Here is a 14,141-nt window from a genome sequence, read left to right on the forward strand (position 1 = left end):
GAACAGTCTCAAAACCCTAAACTCACAAAATTTGTTTCTTTGCTCAGCCGCAGAAATCACCCAAATTCCTTCTTTTAGCCTACTCTCTCTCTTTCTATATTGAGGAACCCAGCTTCCTTCTTCTTTCTTTTTTTGCCTGTTTCTTTAATGGCTGGTGCTTCGACATTGTTGTCATCAGAGCACGGGGTTTGAGCTGCTTCACTAACTGCAAGTTGATGACATGTCCCGGCAACTAAATCTTGTATGCCTTGTTCGTCCATTGGAATTGAAGAGTTCACAAGCTCACCAATCTCCAATTTTTCCGTCACTCCATAGCTAGTCTTCTCTTCAACCTCACTCACTGATTTGACTTGTTTATTGATCTCAGGTTCAGAATCCGAAGTTCCATTTAGATGGTCATGCTTTGCCAGTGGATCTTCCTCCCCCACACTTGATATTTGGCTTTCAATAGTCGAAGAATCGATCAATGCAATAGGTAGTAATCGATCAATATCTTCATCATCGTAAGTATTAATCCGCGGAGACAGATTCATGAGAATAAATGATTCATCTTCTCTGCAACAAATTTGACTGATCTCTCCATTTTCAGGACCTGCATTCATATCTCCATTTCCACTAGAAATGAAACTATCAACATCAGAAAGTATCAGATGTTCATCTTCTTTATATCTAGAGCATCTTGTGACATTGCTTTTACACAATTACAGACAAACGCACCTCAACTCTTCCTCTCTCTTGCTTCTCTAGATCTGTGAGTAAGTGTTTAATACCCCATCTTCTTGAATTGTCCCAGATCTGGGAGTGAGCTCTTTATATATATATATATATATAAATGGGTTTTGATTTTTACTCAACTAATTTCATTCTCTTCACTGTTTCAGATTTATTGATCTTTGGATTTCAGGATCTAGTTGAATCTTTGTTCAAAGCCCTCTTCCTTTTTCTTCTTATATTTTTGGATCTGTGGGTATTCCATCTTATTGTTTTGATGGACTTTTGTGCTCAAAATAAATATGTACTGATACATTTTCTAATTTAGGAATTCTGGTGATGATTTATTTCAGTCTTGAGGCTTGCAAACAATCTTGAACTAGTGAAGACAATACCCACCGCTGGCCTCTCTCTGCTGGTTTGCTTCTGGCTTCGACGATCCAACGCTGACCACACATATCGCCCCACTCAACGTGACGTGTGTGGTTGCCGACTCTTCTGTGGCACCATCGCTGCTTCCGTCTTCAGCTTATCCGACGTCACGCACGTTCGCCCTTTCAACGCAACGTGTGTGGTCTTGCCCAACCTAGCTCCACATCGCTGCTTCCGGCTTCAGCTTATCCGATGTTGACCACGCACGTTTGCCCTCTCAACGCAACGTGTGTGGTCTTGCCCAAGCCTGGCCCAGTCTTGTTGATTACAGTCTGTAAAGCCTCTCTGATTTCAGCTTAAATTTCCAGTATCGGCTTCGGACTTCACCTCTCTAACTGCCCAAATTTGTAAGTATGACATTCGACCCCCTCTTCCGAATATAAATATATTTAAATATATATAAATATATTTTTGTGGCAATGTAGAGGGCTCAAGCAGTCTGATGAAAATAAAAAAATAAAATAAAATAAATAAAAACTGAATCTGAATATGGGCTCAATTTTTGTGGCAATCCCAATGATATTTTTTTTTTTTTTTAGCTCAAACACCGTGATTTTGGCCATATGGAAACATGCACTAGCACTTGAAACCTTATTGAGGTGCTTGGCTTGAACATAATTTGTTGAACTTTTATCACCGAGGAAAGGCCGAATATAACTTGTTGACTAGTATTTGAGCTCCATTTTTGACATGGAGAGAGAAAATCCTGGGCTTATGAATATGGACTTTGGAAAGGACATTTTTGTAATTTGCATAATGATCCATTGAATCTTACTACTGATGAGCAATGTAATATGCTTCGGATCTCGGGCCTGAAATTTGCTATTGAACTTCACTCTGTCCAAATTTTGAGCCTCGTATAAATTGGACCTCTAACATGGAACATAGTGACTTTGAGAAATTGACCCAATTGAACTTCATCACAAAACGACCTATGATATTGCATCTCTTATCGATGATGAAAACTGAAAATCTGTATGTTGTTGATACACATATCGGTACTGTAATTTGTTGAGCTTGAGGAACACCCGAGAAAAAGAATTGTTGATGACTTCCGGGGTTGAACCTGGACTCTTGGTGTAAAAAAAAAAAAAAAAATTCCTCGTAGAATTTGTTGAATTCATGGACTCTCAGAGAAACGAATAGTTGATGCCGAAATTTCATTCGAATGTGTTGCTTTAATTCCAATATTCTGAATTTTAATACGGTCAACTCCTTACTATTTATACCTGTTATTTCAGCCATATGTCTTCTTAAAAGAAACCCGTAGCTCCGGGGTCATCAGAACCGGCTCTCATGAAAGAGAGGGATGTACCTCTGGCATCTGAGTGGAGGAAATCTCCTTATTTTGGTCGGAAGGATCCCTTCTGGCGGGCGGCTACCTCCACCACTTCTCTTCTATCTCCGAAGGCGGCTCCATTATGTCTCACTGAGGACACTGACTCTGGACATGAGGCCCTCATTTCTCCTTCCTCGGTGCTACGCTTTCGGATTGAGCGGGGGGACTTTCCATACTGTTATCCTCAGTTCAAGGCCTTCTCAAACCCTCCTTTCGGTTGGCAAGAGTGGGTCGATGATGTCCTCTCGGACAAGAGCCTCTGTCAACGACTTCAGGAGGCCCGGCTATTGATCCCGGTGAAAATATCTAGATCTCTATCCATCCGTCGAAACAATGCTAGCCTGGAAGCCATGGCTCTTCGGTGGAGCACCGAGACACACACCTTTATACTTGGCCAGCACGAGATGGGGCCCACCCTTGAGGATGTGTTCATGTTGCTGCGTCTGGAAGTGACCGGCCCTGATGCCTTCGACCCTGAGCAGACACCCCCCGAAGATGATTCTTTGATCCAATCTCTGAAGCTAAATCTTCAAACTTGTGGTCGGTGGAGTTCTGTTTTTGATGGTTCAGCGAGGAGGACTAGTCGAGTAAGGACGGACCGTGCCTCCTATACTGCATGGATCCGTCACTTCTTCAAGGATCTTCAGCCCTTGGCCAGAGATGCTGACCCTGACTCTCGGGAGTATGAGGCCGGTCCGATGTATGGCTCCAGGCTCTATTTCTTGGGATTTCTGGCTTGCTTCCTTTCATTCTTCATTCTTCCGAGCACACCTCCGGATTCCCTCAATCCTTTCGTCTTCCCCTTGGCAGTCAGGCTCTTCAGAGGAGATCGGATCCCTTTGGCTCCACTATTTCTTGGGAATCTTTACTATCGGCTGGATTTACTACATCGAGATATGGTTCGCTCCGTGGGTCGATATGAGCCTGTCTCCTTTATTCACAGCCAGTTCTTGCTATGTTTCTTCTTCGAGAGGTTCCCAAAATTTGCCCCTGCTCCGACTGTATTTGAGGCGGAAGTTCTTCGGGAGAAAGTGGATAAAGATGGCATCCCCGTGCTCGATACTGATGGGTCTCGGACATTTGAGAAAGCGAAGTCTTGCCAGCCGTTGATTACACGGTGGTCACGTACCATTTCCACCTTATCCTTGAATACTCTGGTGGATGATCCCCGACGCTTTGTGGCACAGCCGTATGTATGCCCACCTGTGGGTGTGGCCACACCGCTTATCTATCATGGTTCCTCCCGCTCGGTGTCCTTTCCTTTGCCGAAAAACATCCCTGCACCCTTTGTTGATATGCTGATTATGATCCGTCCGAGTTCATTACCGGTGTGGCATGAGGAAGGCGTTGATAGTGCCATTTATAGGCCTGACCGCGTAGCATGTCAATTCGGGTTTGATCAATGTGCCCCGGGGCCAGCACCTCCTTTATTATCATTTTCAGAGAGCTACGGGCGCTTCAGTCGCCGGCTTGTACACACCATGCTTCCCATATCCGGCTCTTTGACGATGCCAGGCTTGAGCCGAGTAGGGGGTTTCACCCCCTCTTTCAGGCGGTATTGGCAGAAGAATATCGATGCGTTTATTGCATTTGTCCAGAGCAGACCGACCGTATGTTTGCCTCCGCCGATTTATAAGAAGGATTCTTCTCTTCGGCTACCCGAGAGCCGAAAATCTGACCACATGTACGAGGGTTTCTTCACTTCATCTGCTCCAACTGACCCTTCTGCTCGGGCATCTGCTTCTAGCTTGGCAATTACTTCTCCAGAGCCAGTCCCTTTGAATAAGGCCTCTGGTCCTCGGACGACCCGCCTTAAGAAGATGGCTCACAAGAGGACTTCTGATGCCAGTCCTTCCGCTCCTCGCCTTTCCAAAAGGCTTCATGAGGTACCCGAAATTCTTGATTTGAAGCTACTTTCCTTCTTGCGACTATACCTTCTAAAATGAAAACTTTTATTTGCCCATGTTGTGTAGGATCCTGCGGCTGTTGACGTTCTCGGTACCGTGGCTCCTGGCCATGCTGCCTCCCCCAGGCCGGACTCAGACTTGGACGACACCCTCCCTTTGTCTGCAAGACTTGTGAAGATGTGCACCCCTCGTATAGCAGTTATAGATGACGATGATGATGAGGTTGAGTCCTCCGATCATTTTTGTGACCTTATTCCACGCACGCGTCGTCATCGCCCTACCGTAGCTGAGGAGGAGCACTACCTTGGTGACGAGTTTATTGGGGCTCACCGTTCTGATGTTGAGATTGCTGGAGGGACTGATGCCACAGAAATTGATGTCGCGGGCCATGCTTCTAGAAGCGATGTAGAGATGAGGTGCGCCTCTGGGAATGGTGTGGAGGTGGATGTGCTAGAGATCTCTGAGACTCGCTCTGGCACTTATGGTGATTCTCATCCTCCGGCCCTCCTTCCTTCTTCAGGGATGACTGCTACTGTTCAGGCTTCATCAGACATTGAGATCGATCAGGTGGTCTCTACACGACCAAGTGACTTTGTTGATGCTAGGAGTCCTTCAGTTGCCCCTGCTTTGCATATTGATTCTCCCTCTGGTAATCTTTCTTTTTGAAGTTTGTCATTTACTTATATCTGTGAGAAATCTTTACTTAAATGACTTTCCTGTTCCCTACCTCTAATAAGGCCTTCTTATCTTTTCTTCAGTGTTAGCTGCTAACGGGGTCTTGCCTTCACCTACCTCAGACTCTGCTCCAGTGTTAGCTGCTACCGGGGTCCTGCCTTCACCTGCCTCGGACTCTGCTCCAGTGTTAGCTGCTACCGGGGTCCTGCCTTCACCTGCCTCGGACTCTGCTCCAGTGTTAGCTGCTACCGGGGTCCTGCCTTCACCTGCCTCGGGCTCTTCTCCGACTCTCTTTGTAACTCCTCACGGTTCTCCTTCTCAAGGGGGGACACCTGCCTTTGAGATGACTGCCAGAGGTTCTTCATCGCCGGTGCCTTCGAATATTTTGGATCTGAATCTTAGTGATTTCCACATTGATAGTGATGCTTTTGGTCTTTCCCCTTATCGTTCGGCATTCTCAGGCTCGGGACCTCTGCCGGGAGTTACCCCTCCGGGTGGTTCATCTAACCCGATAGACATTGGGGAGATTCCTGAGACTAGCAGCTTTCCGGCCCCAATTCCTCCTTCAGCTTCTGGCAAAGTATCATTTCTCCATTATTGGGTAGCTCCTGAGTTTGCTTCAGTTCTACAGCTTGTGCATTCAAGTTACCCGGAGACCTTTGCTTCATTTGCTTGCCAGTGTCCACTCATTCAGACTGCTCTTCTCGAGTCTTTTGCCACTATCTTATATAGCTTGGACAGGCAACGGTTGTGTGACCTTAATGGGAAAATAGTCGAGACGGCGTATCAGGGGATCTCTGACATGGAGCGTCACCAAGTGGACTTATCATGGCTTCGGAAACGCCTGGATATAGCTTCGAACGCCAGTCATCAGCTGGAACTTATGTCTGTGCTTGCCTCTTATCGCACCTCTATAGATGAGATAAAGGCGACTCTTCTTGAACTTGAGTCGGGTTATGCTCGGGCCTTGGAGACTTTAGAGGCACACTCTACTGTTTGTCCTCCAGATGTAGATATGACGGGCAGCTTCTTCGAGGGTGTCTTTAGGAAAGATTGAGTTTTTTTTTATATCATTACTTTCTTGCCCCTTTCGATAAAAATGTTTTATCTAGGACAAAGCAATGAAATGACAAAATTTTTGTTGTTTGGATATTTTCGCATTGTTTTCTCATTCTACTTGATAAAATATTTATTTCGAATGATACAATGGAAAGAACAATCATATGCACGTATAAAAGCTGAAATATTCTCATTAGTTCTTCAACTTTCTTGACGAAAGTATAATAGATTCACTGTAAGTGATGGGATAAAACATGCACCATAGAGAAAACCAGCTTCTTCATAACGTAAGGGAAATACAACTTTTAGACAAAGTAAGAAGGTGAAAATGAATTTCAACATAGATGAGTCCAACTATGGGTAGTAATGCTTGATAAACTTTGCATTGAGCGGGCCAGTTCGGAAGCCGTCTTCAACCCTTACAAGTTTGTAGTACCCGCTTGAGCTCGCCCGAACCACCTTGTAGGGCCCTTCCCATTTTGGAGAAAACTTGGGCAAAGGCTGTCCTCGCATGATTGGGTCTACAATCTTCCATACTAGATCACCTTCTTCAAACTTCCTTGGTATCACAGTCTGGTTATAGGCTCGGGCGATGGACTCATGATACCTTTCCATGACTTTTACAGCTCTGTCATGCTTTTCCTCTAATGCTTCCAATCTGGTGGTTCGAGGCTCCAATACCATCCCCGAGGCGAGAGCCATTCGAGCAGATGGCGTTTCCAATTCTATAGGTAACACTGCCTCGGACCCATACACAAGGGAGTAAGGAGTTGCTTGAGTTGGCTTTCTCTTCGAAGTGCGATACGCCCATAGGGCTACTATCAACTGTTCGGACCAAGTCCCCCCAAACTCATCCATCATCTTGCTCAGAATCCTTATCAGTGTCTTGTTTGTGGCTTCCGCCTGCCCGTTCCCTTTTGGATAGTAGGGTGTGGATTTGTGATGCTTCACTTGGTAAGTCTCTAGGAGGCTCTTCACATATTTGTTTATGAAGGGAGTGCCGTTATCCGAGAGGATGGTGTTTGGTACTCCAAATCGGCAAATGATATTCTCCTTGATGAAGTTCGCGACTGCAGGCCCCGTAGCGTTCTTCAAAGGAATTGCTTCGACCCATTTTGTACTCAATTCTGTGGCTGCGAGAATCCACTTGTAACCCTTAGAAGATGTGGAGATGGGCCCTATCAGATCAAAAGCCCAGGTATGGAACGGCCATGGCGTTCGGATACTATGCAGGTCTACAGCTGGAGCATGGATCAAATTTCCGTGTTTCTGACAAGTCTGGCACCTCTTCACGTGATGGGATGCATCTGACTCCATGGTCGGCCAGTAATACCCAAGGTGTATAAGTTGCTCGAACAGCCGAGCCCCTCCTTGATGTTCAATCTCGTGGGCTCTTCCGAGGACTAGATCTGACTCCTCCCTGGAGAGACACCTCAGGGGAGTGCCCTCAATACTTCTTCTATACAGCTTGTCCTGATCAAGAAAGTACCGCCTCGCTCTCCTCTTGAGGTGTGCAATGTCCCTCGGGCTCTCAGGTAGTGTTCCCTCTTTGAGATAGTCAATGTAGACTTGCCTCCAGTCAGGGGTATCAATTTCAAAGCAACTCTCATCGTCCCGGATGTATGACTGACACTTGGGGCATTCCTTCTGTAATTGATTCGAGTCCTTCTCCATCTCGGGCCAATAATAACCTTGTCTTTGGATTCTTCTATACAGACTGATATCCCCATCCCCGCAAGACTTTTCATGGATCTGTTGTAGTCGGAAGCTTGCTTCTTGTTGGCCAACACACCGGGCTAGGAATCCGGTACCTCCTCGGAAGTAAAGTTCACCTTGAATAATTGTGAATTGGGCAAGCTTGGCCATAGTCATTTTTCCAACTTTGCTTCTGAGTTGTTCGAGGACTTCTCCTCTCCAGTCTTCCGGAAGGCCTTTGTCTTCGGGTATTATTGAAGGTTCTGTTCTCTTTTTGATAACAATTGTTGCCTCTTCCTCTGGAATGTCAACTCTTGCCCCTAATGTTGCGAGGGCATCTGAAAACTTGTTGTCGGAGCGAGGCACATGCTCTATTTCGACCTTCTGAAATTTGTCAAGAAGCCTTTGGACTGTTGTTCGATATGTGGCCAAGGCAGGCTCCTTTAAGACGAACTGTCCTGAAACTTGCTTCACTATCAGCTTTGAGTCCCCCCGGATCCGAATCTTCTTGATACTGTGCTTCTCAGCTGCTATCAAGCCTAAAATAAGAGCCTCATACTCGGCTTCGTTATTCGAACAATGGAAATCCAGTTTATAAGACAAATATAACTTTTCCCCACTTTTGCTTGTAAGGACTATCCCGGTTCCTCCCTTCCCTCCGGCTGCTGCTCCGTCAAAGCCCAATGTCCAGAAGCTTTCCTCGGAAGCCATAGCTGCATGCACCTCTCCTCTTAATTCTTCATTCACTGGTTCATAGTCACCACTTGGAAATTGAGCAAGGAGATCAGCTAAGGCTTGGCTTTTGATCGCCTTGGGGGCTACACATGTGATCTCGAATTCACCCAGTGCTAACAACCATCTTGCCACCTTCCCGGTTAGAGCAGGCTTACTGAGGAGGTATCGGATTGGATCACTTTTAGTAACAATCTGAATCTGGTGTGCTAAGAAGTAATGTCTGAGCTTTTGGGCAGTGAATACCAAAGCTAAACAATGTCTCTCTACCGGAGTATATCGGACTTCTGCTCCTCGAATCTTCCGGCTGATGTAATACACCGGGCGTTCTGCTCCATCTACCTCTTGGACCAATAATGCCCCTATGGACTTGGGGGTTGAAGTTAAGTACAACATTAGAGGCACCCCGGGCTGCGGGGCTATCATGGTCTGAGGCGAGGTCAAGGCTGCCTTGATTCTCTCGAAGGCCTTTTGGTGCTCCTGGTTCCACTCAAACTTGGCATCTCCTTTTAACAATGAACCGAAAGGCGCAGAGATCTCTGCCAGTGCTGGGATAAACCTCCGAATATAAGACACCTTCCCGAGGAACTTCTTTAACTCCTTCTGAGAATGTGGGGGAGGCATTGCTCTGATAGATTTGACCTTGTCTTCATCTGCCTCGATACCATGTCTGTGTACAAGAAACCCGAGGAACTTCCCAGCCGTCACCCCGAAAGCACATTTGAGAGGATTCATCCTCATTTTGAATTTCTGGCACCTTTTGAATACCTTCTCAAGGTCTCGGAGATGGTCTTCTTCTTTCTTGGATTTCACCACTAGATCATCAACATAATCTTCCACCTCATGATGGATCATGTCATGAAAGATTGCAGTCATAGCCCTTTGGTAAGTTGCACCGGCATTCTTGAGTCCGAAAGGCATGACTGTATAGAAGAAGTTTCCGAGAGGTGTTCTAAAAGCAGTCTTTTCTGCGTCCTCTTCAGCCATCTTAATCTGATTGTATCCACTGAATCCATCCATGAATGAGAACATCTGGTGTCCCGAGGTAGTATCCACGAGAGTGTCGATGTGAGGAAGAGGGAATTCATCCTTCGGGCAAGATTTGTTCAAATCTCGAAAGTCTACACATACTCTGATTTGGCCATTCTTCTTCTTTACTGGCACGATGTTTGCTAACCACGTGGGGTACTGTATTGGCCGGATGAAACCAGCCTGTTGAAGTTTTTCAATCTCCTCCTTAATCTTCTCTTCGAGATCTGGATGATATTTTCGAGCAGCTTGCTTAATTGGCTTGGAGTTTGGGAACACATCAAGATAGTGGGAGACTAGGTCAGGATCTAGTCCGGGCATTTCCTTATATGACCAAGCAAACACATCTGAGTATCGGCTTATCAACTTTAACAACTGTTCCCGCTTTTCTGGGCTAAGGCTCGAACTTACGAATACCGGCCTCGGTGCATCTTGTCCATCACTCAGATCTATTTCGATAAGTTGTTCAGGCTGAGGCTTCGGCCCATCTTGCATACATTCTGGAGCCACTTCAGGCTTTATTACTATATCATTGTCAGGAGGCTCTTCTTTTGACTCGGAGTCGGTGACTGAAGAAACCGACTCCCCGCACCTTCATAAATAATACACCATCTTGCCTCCTTCTCGAACTTTCATCACCTTCCGAGGAATAGGCGGACTTTCTAGACATCGCCCGCTTACTTGATTCTGTCATCGGCTCCTTGTCATCTTTGATATCCTCCCAACGAGGAATTTTGACCCCTCGAGGCTTAGAGGTGGTGGGAACTTCTTCGACAGCCAGTTCGGTGAAGTAGATGGCATCAGAATAATGAGCTTCATGGATCTCGAACGGCCTTTCTGTAGCCTGAATTGTCACCGTCTTCTTTCCCCATTTAGCCTTAACACACTGATGATAACTTGATGGTACAGCCCCATATCTATGCATCCAGGTCCTCCCTAGAATGATGTGATAATTTGCCTCAGAATCGATAATATGGAACTTGGTGGCCGAGCGAATCTCTCCAACGGCTAAATCAACTGTTACGCATCCGATAGTAACTCTCCTTTCTCCACCGAAGCCAGTGATGACTATCGGCTGCTTCACAATGCGTTCTTCAGTGATTCCGGCCTTTTCTAGAGTAGCGCGAGTCATAATATTGATAGAGGCTCCACTATCTAGAAAGGCCCTTTTGAACTCAACCCCGTTAATAAAAGCAGTCACATAAAGCGGGCGATTGTGAGAAAAAGGATACTTCCGATCAACCTCGGAGAAAGTAATGGCACTAGATTGCTCTTTTGCCTTCCTCGGGATAGATCCCTCAGTCGACATGCATTCCTCATGGTGTGCCTCGGCTATATTAATGATAGACTTGGTGATTTCTGTTCTTGCCACCTTGGAAAGTCCAAGCTGGTCAAAGAACTGCTTGAACTTCACACAGTCTTGCAAAGTTTTGGCATAGTGATCCGGATCTTTTTCCACTCTTGGAGGCTCGTAGTTAACCATCTCCTCGGTCTCCTCAAAATAAGATGCCACATAAACATGGTGTCCTCCTCTTCCATAGTATTCTTCTCCTCCTTCTGGATCAAAGGGATCTTCGCCATGAGTCATAAATGCTCTGCCCTCTGGATCGATAGCACTTCCATAGTAAACTTGCTCACCCTCTGGCTCGAGGATGTCGTCCAGATAACAGTCATCGTCATCGAGATTGGCGATAGCCTCGATCATCGGGCCTTCATAAGCTATCATAGCAACATTCTTGCCCTTGTCTCGGTGTTGAGGATATGGTTGTTCTCGGATGTCTTGAGTCCCTCGCTTTTTGAACCTCAATTCGTCTGCCTCGACTTTATCTCTGAAGATTTTCCTGAGAGTCCAACACTTCTCTGTCGGATGTTTCAATGTACGATGGTAGACACAAAATTCAGGGCTCTCGCGGTCCTTTTTTGAAGGCATTTCTTCAACATAAGGCAATTTTAGCTCTCCGTCAGCCACCCATTCCTTAACTAGAGCTTTTACTTCCTCGATTCCACATGGATAAGAAACATTCCCCTTTTCACTATTATATTGCTTCCTCTTCTGGCCTCTATGACCTCCTCCTTGTGAATTTCGGGTATCCGGGGCAGAGGCAGCAGCAACGATAGGTCCACGAGATGACTTGAAACTAGTCTTGTAACTGGCTTTAAATCCGGACTCCTGAGCCTGAGGAATGCTAATGTTCCGAGCTGCTTCTATTAATGCCGAGAAGGTGGGTAGCTTGTGGTTAACTAGAAACATTTTGTACCTGCTCAATGCCCCTTCTAGACAAATTTGAACCAGATAACTCTCCTCAACTGCTTCATGACAATCCACGGCCTTGTCCTGAAACCTTTTGACGTAGTCAAGGATGTCTTCACTTTCTTGTTGCTTCTCTTTACACAATGTAAGTGTGGTCACCTTCTCCGCCACTTGAAAGAACTTGGAGTGGAATTTGTTAACCATTTCCTCCCAACTTCGGACAGAGTTTGGGGCCAAATTAACATACCAACTATATGCTCGGTCGGTGAGGGACTTAGAGAATTCTCTCAGTCGGAGGACGTGGTTTGACCCATGAATACCTAGAGTCTCGATGAATCGCACAACATGTTCTCGGGCATTTCCTTGTTTGCCGTCGAACTTGATGAACTTCGGCACTGTATACCCCTCAGGGTATGGATAACTCAGCATCTCAATGGGGTAAGGCGGCTTGACGTCTGGATCAGGCAAAGAGGGTAAGGTCCTCTTGCCCCGTTCGAGATCGAACATGGCCTGCACATCGGCGAGAGTGAGAAACTGTTGAGGGAGAGAGTTTGATGGTGGTATTCCCGGGACTTGGCTTATGTACCCGAAGACTGAGCTAGGGGCGTCTTGGCCATTCTGGTGCTGCGAATTCATCATTGGTGAGGACATTTGACGATACTGGCCATCAGCGCCTATAGACAAGCCAGTTGGTGATGGGATATTGAATTGAGGCCCGTAAAGTCCACCGTACGACGCCGCTATACCGGGTTGTGCTTGCAGATTTGTTGTCGGCACCAAAGGAGGCCCGCTTGGTGCTTGGGTAACATTTACTGGTGGCGTGACAAGATTAGGTACGGGCAGAGCTCCCTTTTGCGCCATCACGCTCCTTATGTTTTCCTGGACACCAACAGTCGCCGGAGCACCATTCATTACACTAGAAACTCCCCTAGTCACCATTGGATCTTGGCTTGGCACGCCATGGAGCCCGGGCATGGGCAAACTGCCGCCGCCTACTGTGGTTTGAGCATGTGTTACTGTGGCCGTGTTGCCATGAGCCATAGGCTGATTGGGGCCTACTTCTCCTTGGATTTGATTTTGCGCTCCGGAGAGAATAACTCCACCACCAGTTTGATTCCCGTTTGGCGCCGGTGCAAAGTTAGAACTCATCACCAACATGGTGTGAGTGAGATTCTGAAGAGTGGTAAGAATCTCTTGCTGAGTATTCTGAAGTCCTTGAATGGCTTCAAGCAAAAGTGGTTGATCTGGAGTCATGGTTCTGTCATCACCACCATTAGAGGATCCTTGTTGGTGAACTTCATCTTCTCCCGCCATTCTTGTTGGAGTTGTGTGGATTCCAGATCTCGTTGAGACCATTAACCAATCCGCCTCCCCAGCAGAGTCGCCAAAATGTAGGAGAGGGTTCAAGAAAGGAGTTGAAAAATTCGAAGATCTTCGAAGATCCTTGAAGAATAACTTCGAATTCTCTAGAATATAATGAGAGGCTTAGATTCTTTAATAATCTCAACTTAGGAACACAACAACAAAAGAGATGATGGAGATAAGAGATTGGGTGAAGAAGAAGGCAAAATGGCTAGAGAATAGAATAATGGCAAGGCTCTCCCATTGATCTCCCACTTTCACTCTCAAGGTTGATAATGGAGAAGGGAAATTAGTTCTTTCCCAAGAGTTAAAAATCTCCAAAATCCCTCCCTTGTAAAGCTATGGGTGGGTGCTATTTATAGGCACCTCATGATGTAGGATGGAGCCCATGTGCAAGGCACATGGGGGATATTCTCTCTAACCACCTTGTCCGAGGAGGTGACCTCTCCGAGGAGGTGACTTCTCCGAGGAGGTGACTTCTCCGAGGATGAGAAAACCCCGAAGAGGAGATCACTCCCTCGGCGAACCCTTCTTCTTAGCCACACCTAACCAATGATCCCCAATCATCCCAGAGGGTCAGGGGTAGTCCCAGAGGACGTCCTGCCGCAAAATATTGCCGAGTCTCATGGACCCCCCGGGGTCGTGCCACCTCGACCCGGGTATAGGCTAGTTTAACCGAAGAGTGAATTTATCTCCACTCACCGTCCTCGGGATCGGGTCCTTTGTTCGAACTCCATTACGGCCATGGTTCTGGTGCGTAGATCCCGGAAAGCTCCGAGCCAGCAAGTGTTCTGGGACCCATTAACGGAGCGACTTCTAGATTGCGTCTGAATCCGTTCGAAGCCAAGTACTTCGGATCTCTAGATTCGTGGGTCCGAATCCTTTCGAGTCCGAGTGCCTCGGATCTCTAGGCTTGCTTAATACCCTTTCGAGTCCGGGCCTGAGTAAG

At 46.6% G+C, this 14,141-nt stretch overlaps 1 protein-coding gene across 1 annotated transcript; it reads left to right on the forward strand.

Annotated features, from left to right (window-relative positions):
• Positions 1-2,439: 2,439 nt before the first annotated feature.
• On the forward strand, positions 2,440-9,038 carry LOC145798810 (uncharacterized). Its single transcript, XM_082887827.1, has 3 exons — positions 2,440-4,368; positions 4,456-5,038; positions 5,148-9,038. Exons 1-3 carry the CDS (start codon positions 2,440-2,442, stop codon positions 6,119-6,121), a joined length of 3,486 nt encoding a protein of 1,161 aa, XP_082743953.1. The 3' UTR covers positions 6,122-9,038.
• The last annotated feature ends 5,103 nt before the right edge of the window (positions 9,039-14,141 follow it).

Source organism: Camellia sinensis, chromosome 9 (assembly GCF_055761805.1).
Source record: "Camellia sinensis isolate YWXY chromosome 9, ASM5576180v1, whole genome shotgun sequence".
In the NCBI taxonomy this organism is placed as follows: domain Eukaryota; kingdom Viridiplantae; phylum Streptophyta; class Magnoliopsida; order Ericales; family Theaceae; genus Camellia; species Camellia sinensis.

Bases quoted from the DNA above. Each gene is read 5' to 3' on its own strand.
- LOC145798810 (XM_082887827.1), top strand. From the start codon at position 2,440: ATGAAAGAGAGGGATGTACCTCTGGCATCTGAGTGGAGGAAATCTCCT. The intron at 4,369-4,455 runs GTACCCGAAATT...CATGTTGTGTAG, and splicing joins TTTCCAAAAGGCTTCATGAG to GATCCTGCGGCTGTTGACGT. The intron at 5,039-5,147 runs GTAATCTTTCTT...TCTTTTCTTCAG, and splicing joins GCATATTGATTCTCCCTCTG to TGTTAGCTGCTAACGGGGTC.